The sequence below is a fragment of the Lichenostomus cassidix genome, chromosome 6 (assembly GCF_008360975.1).
Source record: "Lichenostomus cassidix isolate B80296 chromosome 6, HeHo_3.0, whole genome shotgun sequence".
In the NCBI taxonomy this organism is placed as follows: Eukaryota; Metazoa; Chordata; class Aves; order Passeriformes; family Meliphagidae; genus Lichenostomus; species Lichenostomus cassidix.
Window position 1 is genome coordinate 20,986,381 of NC_139487.1, and position 16,314 is coordinate 21,002,694.

General features: G+C 40.3%; 1 protein-coding gene across 3 annotated transcripts in view; it reads right to left on the bottom strand.

Moving 5' to 3' along the window:
* Positions 1-167: 167 nt before the first annotated feature.
* Positions 168-16,314, bottom strand: part of DUSP29 (dual specificity phosphatase 29) — a 51,636-nt gene continuing 35,489 nt past the window's right edge. For 2 of the 3 annotated variants that reach the window (XM_085065593.1, XM_085065592.1), the window contains exons 3-4: positions 8,256-8,491; positions 168-4,144 (exon numbers count right to left, since the gene is read on the bottom strand). In XM_085065593.1, the coding sequence (XP_084921719.1) occupies positions 3,897-4,144; positions 8,256-8,491 (484 nt within the window). In that variant the 3' untranslated portion in view covers positions 168-3,896. The remainder of the gene's footprint in view (positions 4,145-8,255; positions 8,492-16,314) is intronic. The other variant, XM_085065594.1, reaches the window with a different exon arrangement.

A 16,314-nucleotide genomic window follows, 5' to 3' on the forward strand; every position in this document is an offset into this window, starting at 1 on the left:
TACTACAGATTCATGTGCATGACCTGTTCAGTTTTAATACAGTGAAGCAGCAGTCTAAAACAGTGGATCTGAATGAGAGCTAAAATTGCTGGTCAAATGGTAATCTGGAGTAACTTGTGTTTTAGGAGTTCAGAGCACTTGATAAGGACAGCATAATACAACAAAGATCTTGGTTCATGCCCTTACATTGTCGAATTTGTCTATTGAAGGCAGAGAGTATTCATAGTACTTAAACTTTGTGTTCATTTTCACAAAGTAACTCATCTTTTTATGCTTAGAAAAAGGAAACTGGAACTCAACCCAGTTATGTGTGCAGTCTTCAAGTGTGTTTAGCTAGGACCATATTTTTGTTAAATAATTGCATCTCAAAGTAGCATTTTGTTTTGTGATTTTTTCATTTCTGTGTTTTTACAGTGAATGAAAAAGGCACCAGGGTCTTTATCTACTGCTGTTTAATTTCAAGTTTTGAAGCCTGTAACATACAGGCAAATCAGACCTTCTTACCATTTCAGATATTTGCTAACCTGAAACAGAGCATCCTGACTCCAGCATATTGCTGAAATTCTGTATTTACAATACATAGGTTAAAAGTTGGTTGGAAAATGATGCATAGTGTGCACACAACAGGCAAGTTTCCAATATAATTTTGTTATTTCAGAAATGAATTCCTTTCAGTGGCTCTCCTACATCTTTTCCCATAATGACTGTTTAGCTATGAATTGCATTACTGCACTAAAATTTCTGATACATGAGAAGGTTGTGTTTTCCTTGACAGATGTACTTGTTCTCTGTCTTGTGTGCACTTTGCAGTGTCAGTTTTGACCGTGTGCTCTAGCACCATCCCAGATGGGAATTAGCTCTTTCTTTTACTGTCTTCAAAAAATTCTTCACAGAATTGCAATAGATGATTCTTGTGAAATGCAGGAGGCTTCCTTGGCCATGGCCATGCACTCTTATTGAATGCTCCATGCCACAGGTGGTTGGCATGAAGGAAATCAACTTGCCTGGTTTTGTGTGCGTGTTTCTTGCAGACCTGGCTTGTAGCTGGAGTTGGTGCTGCTGACTCTTGTTAGTCATCTGGTTAGCAGCTTGCAAGAGTTGCCTCACTTTGTGCAAGTCACATGTTCCAGAACTTCTGCTTTTCTGATTTAGACTCATTAATTCTGGGAGAAGGGTAAGCAAAAGAAAGCTGGGAAGTAAATGAGAAGGATGTTTACTTCAGAACTGCTTAATTGGCACAGCTGTACCAGCCGAGTCCTTCAGGCAAGACCTGATTCTTGGAAAGATACTTGTCTTTGGAGCAGGATTCTTCACCTGGAAGCTACCAAATGACAGTACTCCTGAAAGCTGCAAACATTTAGCAGACAGAACGGTAAGTGTTGTTGCACTCAGAGTACCTGAACCCCTAGCGGTGGGCAAAGTGCAACCAGTTTTTTACTAACACTGTGAGAATCTCTGATATAAGCAGAAACGAAGGACTGCTAAAGGTACTAATCTTTCCTGTTAGATCACTGTCTGAGTCTGTCAGTTTTATAAGCTGTTTAATTTGTCCATCAGGCAGGGTGGTTGATGGAAACAAACTCCATTTATATCCAGCATGGTAAATAGAATGGCCATGGCAATTTTCCATAATGCTGAGGGTGATCAATTATGCATGTAAATCGACTACAAATCCTCTTTCAGTTACAGCACTCATCAAGCTCTCATGCAGGATGCAAGAAAGAAGACAACCTGTAACCTGATTAAGGGAAATCCTCATAGATATTTGTTATCTTTCAGTATATAATTTGGCACAGAATTCCTTTTTCTAAAGCAAATGCTAAGAAACATTCAGCTTTCAGCAGCAGTGTAAATGAAACTGGGGCCATGCGAGGCAGGTTTGTTTGACACAAGGCTGGGAGAACTGTTCTGTGCCTGGGCTGTGAGGTAGACTGCTGTAGACATTAGGTGGTCTGAAAAGGTGCATTTGAAGGTCTGTGGAAGCAGATGGAAAGAGTTAAGGGAACCCCTCCAAAAATATTTTTATTCTGAAACCACTTTGTGTTTATTTATTTTTGAAGTGTCAAATTACTTCCTTTGAGTTCCCTGTTTTTTCTGGGTTTTTTCACTGTGTTTTTTTTTCTTCCCAATCCAGGTATAGGGATACTTAATTTGCTGAAAGTCACAGAGTTTGTGTATCTCTATAATGAATATTGTTCACATTGTGACGTCCAATTTGGTTTTTAGCAGTAGTTGAGTTATGTTAAATGTGGTCTGCTTTTCTGAGAATTTAAAGATAAGGTGTTTATTATGCAGATAAGTCCAAATGATAAATTAAAAGCATTGTGTTATGGACATCTGCAGCCTTGGCTACAGTTAGTGTTTGGAGAAGAATGATTAACTGGGTTTTGGGTCCCAAAAGGCAGTGAAGGAATAAGAAAGCCTTCACACTGGAAGTGCCAGGCCTGTGAAGCACTGTTAACATCTACAAAAAATAGTATAAAGTTATGCTCAACTCTGGTTTGTAGCATATCTGTGCAGTTCACAGTGGCACATTTCTGCACTTTATTTTTTTCCCAAGTATCCAAGACTTACACAGTTCATACTGTACCAAAGTTGCAAAGTTTTTTGTCAGCTGGTAAAGACCAAGAGAACTCTCCTGTGTGCTTGATGGCCAGGTCATTCCTCTTAGGCACTGAGCAAACAACTCCTCCCCAGTATATTGAATTAGGTGAAATTCTGGTGGGGAGGGTGAAGACCTCACCTTTTTGCAGCTGCAGCAAAGGTAAACGTGGCTTAATTGTGATCCTCCTCTGAAGTACATTTTAAGAATATCAAATGCTGGCAAAACTCTCATTGTTTCAAAACATGGTGATAATTTATATTGAATAGGGTAAATGAAATAAGGCAGAAAAAGGGTCCCCATTAGTGTATTAGTATAATTTCTGTCAACAGATGCAATTATTAACAAATGTAACTATGTAGGAGCACAATGCCCTATTAAGATTACTAAAGCTGAGATAGGAAGAAACATTTGGTAGTGATAGATATGAACAGTGTCTGGAAGCACTGTGGCAGCTTGCTTCTGGTTAGTAAGGTCACTGAGGCATTTTTTTAAAGGCTTCATTGGTGTCTCTTGCCTTTTCTAAAATCTCATTAGAACTGGTTGTAATCCATTACTAATTAGGGGGCTGTTAGAGCTCTACAAGTTCAACGTTGAATTTCATCCTAACAATGTAAAGGACATGATTCAGGCAGTCAAAGGATTTTGGACAAGTTAAGCAATTTAAAACTGAAAGTCCTAAAATGTTATGTGTGTGTATCTCCTTGAATTGTTGTCCACTGTAACTGCTCATGCATCTGACCTCAAGGATGTTGCTTTGCTTCTGGTTCTCATGGTGTAGTTGATCCCCACGCGGAGGCTCTTCAAATGCAGTGCTGGCCTAGATTATCACTGAAAAAAGAAATAGGACAGGAAACAACACAAAAAGGCAAAATCCTGTGAAATCCTTCAGGACTCTGGACTAAACAATTCAGAGTTTTTCTTGCAAGATTTTTCCAGGAGAGCCTAGCTGAACTCCTTTAAAGGCTGTGTGCTTGAATTAGGATCAGGATTTTGGTGGTACTCAGCTAGAAGAGAGTTTAAAGCTGTGCCTGCTTTTGTGCTGTAAATTTTTTTTTCAGAGAGAAAAACTTATCTGTTAATGTTACAAAGAATTCTGCTAAGGCTGGAACTTTGTAAGATGATGAGTTTTAAATTTTGTTTCCCTTCTTTCTCATTTGACAGTATTTGAAATTACTTTTTTTTTCCCCTATCAAATAACAAATTATCCTTGTGACCGTGTAACGTGTAATTAACTACACCTTCCCCTCTTGTGGAGTTTCTTTTCCAGTAGCACAACGGTGCCAGGCCAATGCTAGATGGTGGTGCTGTTCTGCTGCTCAGCAGGTGGTAGGCTGTTCTTGCTGTTCCTCCTCTGCAGTGCCAGTGCTATGTCCAGTTCTCTCAGCTGCTTCAAGAAGCCCCGGTTTGGCAAGATGCAGCGGTGTCTTGCCACTTGCTCAATGGCATCCACCACGGTCATGTTCTTGTAAATCATCAGGTAAGCCAAGACCAGCGTGGCTGAGCGGCTGCGGCCCATGACACAGTGAACCAGCACCTTGCCTGTGGAAACAAAGGGACACCAGCAGAGGTGACACTGGGTAATCCTTTCCTTTTGACAGTGAAGGTTGTTGTAATGTCCCTGCTCTGTTTGGTGGTTTGGCTACCCTTGGCAGCATTTGATAAGCCTCTCTTTTCACATGAGGGAAAAGTGAGGCTGTAGATCTTGCAACTGAGCACCATCTACAGTAGCAATGATCCATTTAATCCTAAACCAAGTATCTTTTTATTTGTGAACACAGCTTGCAGAGAATGCCTGGGAGCTGTGCTAAGTACCATAGCAAACCCTGCTGCAGCCTTGTCTTACATGCCTCACAAAGAATGTGTATGCAATTCTGTGTTTGGGAATAATGACCAAAGCACATGGGTGTGGGAGGGCTTGGTGTGCTCTCAGACCATCCTTCCATGCGAATAAATGGAATGCATGGGGGGTGCCTTTCTCAGTTCTACTAACTAGACACACAAGGTAACCAAACTTGCTTTTTTTTTTTTTTTTTTTCTGATAATGTCCTTTGAGATCTAGATAGCATTACTTTATGCCCATTTTTGAGGGCAGAGGATAAGAAAGGCCATAGGCATATAACCAGGGGGTGGAAAGAAACCACCTCTTACACTATAGAAAAGCTTCTGTAGAAATTCCTGGGTAGCACCCTGTTGTGTTGAATGAAAGTAATGTTTCACCACCACTATCATCTCAGTGTTCTAATATGTTCATCTAAGATGTAGGAGCCTCTGAGTGCAGTCTTTGCCAAGAGTTTTCATCTCTGAATAAATGTGCCACAGTTTAAGTCTGTGACATTGCCTGGTTTAACTTGGGGCTTTCAGAGGCATGAAGTCCTTGGCTTTGGATACTAGCAAGGCTGTAAGTCAAAGTGGAACCTTCAGTGATAGCAGTATCTGGGGGAGGTGGAAGGCTGAGGAAGAGAACCTGGGTTCAGGTCTGATTGACAGGTTTTGAAACACTTCAAAAGATTTCCAAAAATGATTCAAAGCCCTTGAGGGGATCTCGCAAAAGGTTGAACTGCTGAAGGAAGTAGATTTGGAGCACTCTCTCTAACACCCTGCTAAGCAGAATTGCCACAGGAGGAAAAAAAAACATGCTATCAGGGCCAGTAATAGTTTATCTCTGTCAGCTATGCCTAGTGAGAAGTGCTGGGTGCAAAGCCATGACTCCTGCTGATTAACTCCTTTGCTTCCAGGCACAAGAGCATGTCTTGGCACAAGTAGCATTGCTATGTAGTGGATGCATCAAGAACTGCCAGAACGAAAGGATTAATGGTTACAGTCTGCATCCTAATCCCAGCAGATAGTCTTTGAGGCATCTTGGCAAAATTCCAGTCCTTCTGATAACTAAAAGAGCCTCTTCCTCTCCTGGAAAATGATAATCTGTTCTATTATTACTGCAAATATTTGAAATGGATGAAAACACTCATTTGGCCCTTCAGTGCTTCTCTTTAGAGCTTTCCACCTCATAAATGTGTTGCTGTTGAGGTGATAAAATACATGATGGGACAAGGAACGCTTTGCTTTGTGTGGGTGGCAAATGCAGGGGGATCTAGGAGAAAATGTAGTTTCATATTGTGTTAACAAAGGCAAAAAATGGCTGTACAATTTTCTGAAATGCCCACTGTTTTAAAGAAAAGGAAGTCTGTCCTTTGCTCTGTGTGAATGGTCAAGAGCCAACAGCCTGTTACAGCAGAACACTGACACTTCTGCAGAGCCATGTTCCTTCTGTACTGTTTTGTAGTCGCTTCCATTCTAACATAAGGACCCCTCTGAACCCTCATTCCGCAAAAGGGAGTTTGCTCTTGCAGTCTTGATTTCTGACCACTTGTATCTTCAAGGTGTGCCAGAATATGCAGTATCAGTGCACAGAGACATAGGTCTGCTGGGTGATGATAGGTCTCTGAAATATTTCATTCACTTGGCTTGGATTTGTGTTTCTTGTAAATTTGTCTTGATGCAGCACTCCTTTTCCAGAGTCAGATGGAGCCATGAATGTTGAGGTGTCTTTGGTCAAATGCTTGGGTCTTTGTATCTGTCTCATATATTTCTTCCCATTTTGTTTTCTTTTATAATCTGTCTTTAGTGTATTTTTCCCCTGAGATTTTAATGTGAAAATGCCATTCTCCTCTATTCTACATTCTGAGGAACTAAAATTGAAAGGGAATGAGTATTAAATCTGTATCTTAGTAGGAAACCTAAAAAGTTCTTAAAATAGTGTCTTCCTTTCATGTTCTCACTGATAAGAATTTTAAGCTGTTCTATGGTCTGAATTGCATGTTTTGGGAAAACTTTATGCACAGCTGAATGTCAACATGCATAATTGTGATCCATTAGAGTTTGGCTCTAAAATGTACTCTCAGAACAGTTCTTCAGTCCATCAGCCCTTACTTAAACCCTGCAAATACTGTTCTGATCAGGGAGCTTGCTCTTTTACTTCATGAGTATTACAGTAGTTCTTTATTTTATCGGTCTTCATCAGAAAAGATCTTAGCTAACTTGTTTAAAAGCCATGTGAATGTAGCAGAAATTACTACAGCTACAAAAGTTACTGCAATTTTTAGTATCTACTTGAGTGCAGATTTTTTTGTTGTTGTTTGTTTGGGTTTTTTTTTGTTTGCGGTTCATCCAGTTGCTCTTCGATTTGGTTTTGTTTCAGTGCTTGATACTGTCTCGGAACTTCCTGGACTTTGATGTGATTTTGAAACAAAAAGGTTAATACTCCCCCCATCTCATCCTTTCCTCCTACAATATTTATTGGGATGCAAGGCTTTTTTCCTGCCCTTGCTGCTTCCCCTGTGCTTGTTTCTTTACCTCAGTACAGCAGACTAAAGTCTTACAGGAACAGGAGGGTGGTGGGAATGATGAAGTCTGCATTTCTTATTCCAGCTACTCCAGTCTGTCACTGACCTCTGGCCTCCAGCCATGGCTAGACATGGCTGTGTGTTAGTTATCCACTCCTTTCCAAAGGCACTGCTTCAGACAGACTTTTTTGAAATGCTAGGTACCTTTCTTCATAAGCAAGTAAGCTCCTGAAGCAGTTTCTCCTGCTATTAGGACTTTGATTTTTAAAACTGATCTGCTTTCAAGGTTTTCTCCTGAGCAAGGGAAGGGACTGTTGTGTGGACTATACTTGCTGAAAGGGTAAAATTGTAAAGACCTGGCTGGCTATTGGAAGCGAGTCAGGTAGTGACTGTGTGCAGCTGAGCTAGACAGCCAAGAAGAGAAGCTGACACAAGGCTAGAAACTTGATATCTGACCCTCTGCTATTAAGGTCTCTATAGGTCAGCAGGAAAGTCTTAAGTTTCTCAACTGGTTTCTGGTAAAATATCCTGTAGAGATTTTTTTAAAAAGTATGTGGGGGGGAAAGAGTAGGAGTAATACAGAAAGTCAATACGAGGCCTAGGCTGTAGCAATTCACATCAGTGAAAAGCTTTCTGATAGAACACTGCTGGAGATCAGCAAATAATTAATTGTAGTAATCAAGCTGAGAAATTACAAACACTTTAATGAAATGTTTCTAGATTACTGCTGTCAGAACTGTATCAGTTCCCTGCTGCTTGGAAGATGGCAGAGAAATAAATGTTATAGGTTGGGATAGATCTGATGGTCAAGTATAGAGAGAATCTAATGCTGCAGGGCATGAAGCTGTGGAGTGACAGCGTGGAATGTCTGAGACCACTCGTGCTCTGCTCCCACCACTGTGCAACTAATATTCATTAAACCTTTCTTGATGGACTAAGTAGTAAAAGGAGGAAAAGACAGCTAATTCATGGCACCTATGCAATATGCAGTTGTCTCTGATGTGTTTATGATGGAGACAAAACAACAACAAAAAATCTCTGTCAGACAGGACCCCTTGATACAAGCTGTGATTGAGAACTTTTATCAAAGTGCTTGGTACAGGGCTCTTGGGCTGGTATGAGTGAGAAGGGTCCTAATTACATCATTACCTTCTCTTAAACTGGTTCCCTACTACAAGTTTTATATTCTCTGTTAAACTGTATCAGACTTGTTTCATTCCCACGAAGTTAAATGCGATAGAACTATGATTTTAATCAGATGGAGTAAATATTGTACTGGTTTGAACCATTTTCAGCACCCTCCTTACTTCTTTCATCCTGAAGCGCATTATGAATGAATTTGGAAGCTGAATAAAAGAACTGGCTGAGGTTGAAAGTAGGGATATCATCAGCTTCCACTCCATGGTACTCCACGTTCATGCTGTTGTAATATTCTGGTCCTGTGTCCACATTCCGCGGCCCTTGGGCTGCGTTGAGGATGTGGGTGAATCCTGCCTTCTCCAGGCTGTAGCGATCCAACGCGGTTTTTCTGTTAAAACAACAGCTGTCATGTAAGTCAAGAAGCTTCTTATTCAAGAAAAGAAAATAAATTTAAGAAAACCTCTGATTTGGTGTGTTTTAAATAGTAGTGAAACTGGTAATGCTTTAACAATGCATCATTTGCCATTTTAAGGATCTTAAGATATTGTCACTCAGTTTGGAGCTGTCATTCTTTTTGGAGTTCCTAAATCTCTCCCAGATCCTTAGAGCATGTTTAATATGATTTATTTTCCTGTTACCTTAGGAACATAGGAAATACTGTCTTCTATCAACCTTGTACAAGAAGAAACACAAGATGTAGAAAGAAATGGAAGGAATTATTTAAAATCATAAGAGAAAATCAGTGGCAGAACCTGAAATAGGGCCCATGAATGCTGTTTTCCCCTTTCCATCAATTGATATTGCAGAACTAATAAAAGAGTCAGTAATATGTGAATAGTAAAGTAATCTAGAATTCAAAAAGCAGTTCTTCCCCTGAAGAAGTTACTGAGTTTTTCTCCATTTCTTTGTAAAATACATAAACAAAATTTTTAAAACCCTGCCCTTCTGTGAATACAACTTCCTGTTACAACTCCATTTTACTGTCCTGGTTGGTCAAACCTGAGACCTAAAGCAAAAAGGACTAGATGTGGAAATTGGATATTAGCCTTCTGATGAAGCTGGAAGTCACATATTTAGCCAAATGTTCTCATTTTTTCTTGTCCTCTCTTCCCTTGGACAAGGGAAGTCAGGAGAAGAAAGCTTAATTTGTGTGCTCAATACCCACTGTAGGTGCTTGCCAGCAGGACAAAATTCCTGGGAAAATGCAGAGTTCGTGGCCAAGCATCTAAAAACTTCATTTCTTCCATTACAGAAATGAAGTTTGGGAAAGTTCTGTTCTGAAAAGCTGTCAAGTTTCATTAGTGCCTAGGAAAACTACAAAGCTTTTTGCAAAAAGACAAAATTGCATAGGCTTTATTCTGTTAATATATTTTCACATAACTACTGCATGATGTGAAAAAGCTTTTTCCAAGCAAAAGTATCTCTCTGCATGAATGTTTCCTGAACACTTCCATGTGTAAATGTAGCTGCATCACATGGGACATTGTGGTGGCTGCCTGTTGTGTTTCATAATTCTAGTGGTGACAGCTCAGAATAGCTTGAAGTTGACTGCATTTCCAACCTCTAAGTCAAAACCCCCCTTTGAGTAGTCGAGAACCTAATGATTTAACTGGGATATGGATACTGAAGGTTTTATGCTTGCTCTTATGTAAATTAAGCCGAAGATCATTGGCTGTTCAGAGTAGATATTGCCCTGCAGAAATTCCTTTCTGGTCAGGAATGATAATGTCTTTACTGGTATTTTTGCCACAAAATAAGGTCACATGTCCCCTATATGATCATGTAAAAAGTAAATAAAAACTTCACTTAGTGTGGTGATGCCTACCTAATAAGCTCAGTAGACTCTGGAGGACAGAGAAGCAGCAGCATCCTGCTGCTAATCCTGTGAGTTGCTACTTTCACCTCATGTTAAGTAATGCTTACTCCTTCCCTTTGTGTTCCTATAGCAGTGATTGACCTAGAAAGACTTTCCTTTTCCTTCCTTCTTTTAGGAGGCTTTGCCTTAGGATTCCTTTCAGGTGTGCATGCTCTGTATGTACACATGCCAGCAAAGACACTTCAGTTCCATACTGAAAGGATGGAGAGTACTTAAAACAGGTTAAACATCTTGACTGAAGAGTAACGGTACAGTGAATAATTATTACTCTTCATTTTGATGTCCTTGAGGTGAGCTACAGTTCCTGCTTTCAAATTAAGTCTTTGTTTTACCTCCCTGATGCTGGATTATAGACAATATGTTTTTCATTTATCAGACTTTGCCCAAGGCATGTATGCAACAAACTACCTGAGACTGAGGGCTCCAGGTCAGAGGCTCATGCACAAGCACAGCCCTTCCAAGTGGAGACCTACATGCTGAGTAGGAAGTAGGACTGCAGAGTAGTTAGAGTCAGTAGAAAAACAAAGACTTTGAGGGACTGTAGATACTATCAGACTTTGGCTTCTGCAAGCACTGCTCAGACTAATAAATAGCACTAGAATTAAATTATGAAGTTGTTCTGAGCAAGGATAAGGTCAAACAATAGGTTACAGTCACTAACATCTGACACTGTGTTTATGTGAAGTCAAATTTTCCTGCTTCCTTGATTGGAGATTACCTTTTGACACAGCGGGTACAACTACTGCCTTTTTCTGACTGTCACAGTTACAGTCTTGTTCTGTGTCTTAGGATCTCATTTTGCAGTGTTGGGTGGCCTCAGTTTTCCAATAGGTATTCAGAAAGAAGTGATCCTGTCTTTCAGTAACTTGCATAAGTGGTTGGCTCAGCCTGACCAAGCTCCTGTGAACCTCCCCTTCCATCTCTCAGTCTTGCCTGTAGCTGCATTCTGTGAATTTGAGGATGGAACTAATCCTCCTCCTTTTCATGTAAACAGTTAAAGGCAAGGCACTTAGGTGTTCATTTTGCATCACAACTGCATTAGCTGTTGTTTTGCCCTTGACCTGTTGGAGGTTGGGAATATGCACGTTGTTATTCTGTTTGTTCCCTTTGTTTCCTGACTTGGGCTGGAAATGGAACCAGAAGCAGTAATGTATCAACCTTGAATGGTGTTGTAAAAACTCATTATAAATGCTCAGATGTAACTAAATAATCTTCTGTGAAATAACTTTTTTTTTTTTAACAGCAAATTACAAGTGTACCAAGGAAATACTTGGGAAGTTTTCTACTCTAGTGTCTTTGGCACTGAAGAATGTATGCTCTGTTTTCCTCAATGCTTGGGATAGGCTGGCTTTGAAATGTTATCTGCTGTTTAATTGTGCTTGATATGCAAACTGATTTGGCAATACCCTTTGGACTGAATGGAACCTTACCCAATGGAATTGTTTTCTTTATAATATGGATGCATATTTTCTTTTTTTCTACTGACATTGCTAATCTGAAAAGCTTCAAGAAAATAAAAGCTCAGTGTTGAGCACTCAAATCTGTGAAGTTCTCCACATTTTCACTGGAATAGCTATCACTCAAACTGTGTGTAGGTGTTGCAGAACCTGGTAGTTGAAGCAAGTCCTAAAATAGTTGCCCTGTCTATGTGGAGCAGGGTCAGTACAGGTCCTGTGGCTACATGGCTTGTGCATCTGCAGGCTGAGCTATTGCACAGTCTGTAAAGAGGATGTCAGGCACCTTTCTTACAGCAGATACCCTGGACTCTTTTATCTAATGGAAAGCTTTTCCTAAGGTTTCTAATATATAACGTTGTGTGGAGATATGAAGAAACAGTTGTTGTGTAAGAGAAAACAGGGTTCACTGGACTGCAAGAGGTGCTTGCCTTGGGCTTTAGAATCTACATCTTTTGAAGAAAGCTGAAGTGACACAGTCTTTTTCAAGAGCAAGAGTGCTTGGTTTCAAACCTAATATGGAGATTAGAAAGTACTTGAGCTCTTTCTTCTTTCTCTCATCCCCCCAGTCTTACACTCGATAATTATATTTTCATAAGAGATTTTGCTACTGTTCTTTGAAAACTTTTCCTTTTTTTTTTCCTTGTAAAATCTTTCCCCAAAATGTAGGCCAAGAGCCCAGCTGGACCACCACTTGTCATACTGGCTCAGGTTTGTCTGCTTTTTACCTCCTGTCAGCCATCTTTTTACTTTGTTCTTTGATCATAAACATTACCAGGCAGAGATGGCCTCTGCTGAGACTGACACTGCCATAGTATAGGCAGTTAAAGTTGGGGTCATGCTGAGTTTGCAGCAGGTTGTTTCCCAGTTAACAGAGCAGGAAACAGCCTGGTAAGGCCTCACGTGGGGGACCTGTGTGCCTGTAAATGGAAATGTTCCTGTGCCCCTCAGCATGTTTGCTTGGACTGCCTGTAGCCATCAGTGAGCTCTGGCTTTGTGGGAAGGATGGGCTTGCTTTCCACCCTCAGCTGAATCTGCAGTGTAGATGCTGTTGTGAAAGCATCCCTCTGTAACCAGAGCCTGGGGGATTTGTTGTGTTTCATCATGCATGATACTTCTGATTCCACCTCAAGGAGAGGGGAATGATCTTGGTCTTCCTCGCAGTTTTTACCATGCCTGAGGTATCAGTATTTTAGAGGAAGGGGAGGAATAAATCAGGCATAAATATCTGATTGGTTGATGTTACTAATAGCATAGAATTGTTCAGGGGTATATGAATCATGTATCTTATTGCAGAATTTATAACTCTATTTCTAATTCACTTTTGATGAGAAATGGCGCAGTTGGTATTTTTCCCTTGTAGTTGGCACACTACTAGAGTGTAATAGTCAAGCTAACAACATCCTTCTTTTCCCCTCTTTGGGTGCTGCTGGTTCCTATTAAACTGCAATTAATACTTCCATTTTTGTGATTATGGTTGAATTTTAAGTAGCCATTGTAAAGATGAGCTTGCTACAAATGCCAGTGTAGGTGAAGCCATAAGCACTTGACTACTCTTGCAATTGTTTTCATTTTGTATATCTCCACCATCTGTGCTATTAGCACTTGATTTCCTTTTACATGGTGCAACTGTGGTCTCCAGTGTCGGCCTTGAATGTGTTCCTATGCAAGGAAGGTGAAGTATGGCACGAGGAGATAACAGTGAAAATTTCAGTGTAATTCAGTTTAGTAAGAGATGACCTGGGCAGATTGGTTCCATGTAAAAACTCATCAGCTCTTCAGTTCAGAGCACATAAACTTATGCTAAAAGTTAAGTATACCCAAAAGTCCTTTTCTCTATGTTAAGCAAAAGCTCAGTGCTTTGCTGAATCAGACCCGGCATTTACTGTAGGGCAGATGGACTCATAAACATGTTTTTAAAGTTCTGAGGCAAGGGGGAATACTTGGATGTGGGAATCCCACCTCAGTGGTGAAAATTGGAGATAAAATCACTTTCAACATATGGATATATTGATACTAACAGACTCACCAAAAGGAAAAACTGACCCAGACAAAAGTGTCATCCTTTTTCAGATGGTTCTCAAAAGACTATTTACCTCTCTTGGGTTGTGCAAGGGCAAGTAGAGGGCTTGTCTGAGACTTAAACTGTGCCTGTTGTCAGTTTTAAGGCTAAGTTTCATAGGATTAATAGCAAGTGCTGCAGCCAGCTCTGCCTTCTTCTGGAAGCAACAATGTAAGTAGTTATAACATGAAAAATAATGTTTTCTTTCAGGCTGCTGTCTCCAGTACCAAATCTCTTCTTTCTCTTTTTAAAAGTACTGTCATAACAAGCTTTAGTCCCAGCTGCTTTTATTAGAAAGTTGCCCAAATCAATGGAATTGGAAGAGAGGAGAAAAGAACTTGCAGGCACTGCAGCCTGCACCTCCACATGCAGTATTAAGTGTACTGAAAGCAGCTAACAAAGGGAAGAGAAGGCAGCTCATGAGGAAAACACAAGTACACCCAAGGCAGAGCAACTCCCTCCACAGGTAAGTCAGCACCTTACAGCTGGTACTGCTCAACCACATGACTGGTGTGCTTATCAACTGTAAATAGAGCCAAGTCTCTTAAACTTCATGCAAAGATTGTGCAATGCAAACATGTTTCAGTATAGACTGGTAAAGCCACAGATTGACGTGACCCAGATTGACAAAACACAAGGAAATCTGAGGCAACATGTTACTAGGAGAGGAATCGTCTCTCTCAAACTTTTCCATTTTCTTAAGCGCTAAAGGAAAGCTCGATGCAGGATGAGAATTTACCAGATGGTCAGTGTCAGAAAGAAGCTTGCTGAATATAGGCAATATTGACACTTTCTTAAGAAAATCTGGCAGTTCTCCCTCCTGAGGAGAGATGTTGAGAATTTCCAATAATACTGACCCAATTTTCTCTAGACTCCCTCTGTGCTGGAGTTACCAGAGATAGCGTAGCATTGTATCCCCTTTTCCTTCCGAGGTGTTGCTCCATTTCTCTGGGTACCTCCTGTTCAGTGTGAATTAAGAGAATTTTTACGTACCACTGAAAATACTCAACAGGAATTTCAGAATATGGGGTAGAAAAAATATTTAGTAGTTCTTTTTCCTCTAGCCCAAAATGGTGGATGTAGTTTTTGTGATACAATCTAGATAGAGGAAATAGCTCTCTGCTTTCTGTATAGCAAAGGCACCAAGCATACGTGCTGTAGTCAGTCAGTTCCTGGTCTTGACCTCAGTCACTCATCAAATGTTAGGAATCACTGATAGACAGAGATGTTATACAGGGAAGTGTTACTCTTCTTGGAAACCACTGGATGGTTGAGGTTTACTATCCAGTGTTACAGATATGATTTTCTGGCTTGTTAAACTGCTGTTACAATTGGCACATTCTCATGCTACCCCAGTTGAAACCATGTCCTCAGGAGCATTGTTATAATCTAAATCTGCATTCACTTCTATTTTTATATGATTAATACTTGTGTAAATGCTAGGAATTTGTAATGCTAAACGATGGGAGGTAGCTGTTTTCTAGCCTGAGTGAGTCCCATCTGTTTTCTTCTAGGTTAGTGTAAATCGTCTTTTTACTTAGTCGCTTGGAAAAGGCTATACTGTATTGCTTCTCTGCAGAAAGGTAAGAGGAGAGAATGAGTTTTAGTTAAGCATATATTTAATGTTTAGTTATTTATGTTAATCATCATGCACTCCGAATTGTAGGTTTGAGTTACTTGTTTTCGTTATTTGCATTAGTTCTGAAGACCATTAACCATAGCACAGCACAGGCACAGACCACAGCTTTTGTGAATTGTAAGCTCAGTTCCATATCCAATCGTTCATATCAGTATCCAATATCCAGAATATTATTTTTCATACTTGTAAAGAATTAGACTTCAGAAGACTTATTTTTCTTTGGGAATAATTTGAGAACATGGCAAGACCTGAAATTCTGGTCAGGCCTTAAATCCTAATGAGACCTAGAGGATGTTTAAGAGGAAAACAAATTATTTGGAGGCCTTTGTCTTCAGTTGAAATATTCTTTGAACTTCAGAAATGTGGAACACTAAGCATCATCCCAGGTAATAAGGCCATCACTGAAGAGCTACAGGAAGAAACTACAAGATGAGTCATTGGTAGAGATTTTCCACATGATCCTGGTGAACCAAGCAGTTTTGTGATTAGCCAGTAAAACTGCCTGTGCAAGCAAGCAGGTGGCCAGTGAAACAAAGGAGCAAAACAAGGCTGCTTTCTATCCCTTTAGAAGACTTCTAAGTATGAGGAGGATACATCCAAACACTAATCCTGGTAGCAGTTGAACCAAAATCTTGGCCACATGTGTTTTATTCCTATCACTGGGCTGTGTCATACAAGTTCCAGTGTCTGGTCTTTAAAAGCCCTTGGAATTTGCTGGGGGAAAATTTCAATTGGAGCTGAACACAGCATGTTATATTTTGAGGCTTTGATTATTCTGGGTCTGACAGGCTCATGGAGATTTCATTGCCTCTGGGCAACATCTGCAGCAAAGCCTTGTAACAAAAGGATGGAGTGGCCTCACAGGGCTCCTTGATAGCCTGTATTGCATTAGAAGGAAGATGTGGTTACGTAGTCAGGGTAATTAATTAGCATTTCCATAAGCAGTCACAAGTCCTGTTAACCTTGTAAATGCAGGAGGCAGGAATGAAGCACAGATGTGGAGACTCTGAAGATAAACTCTGCCTGCGTGTGTTCATTTGATTTTGTCGGTGAGTTCCACTAGGTTCTTTCAAGATCAACCTTCATTTAGCATGGCTAAAGATACAAATGCACCCACCATCTGTTCATGGCTCCCTGGCATCTCTTTGGCCACAAGTTCTAAAGCAAGATCTTAATATTAAAACCCTGCCACACT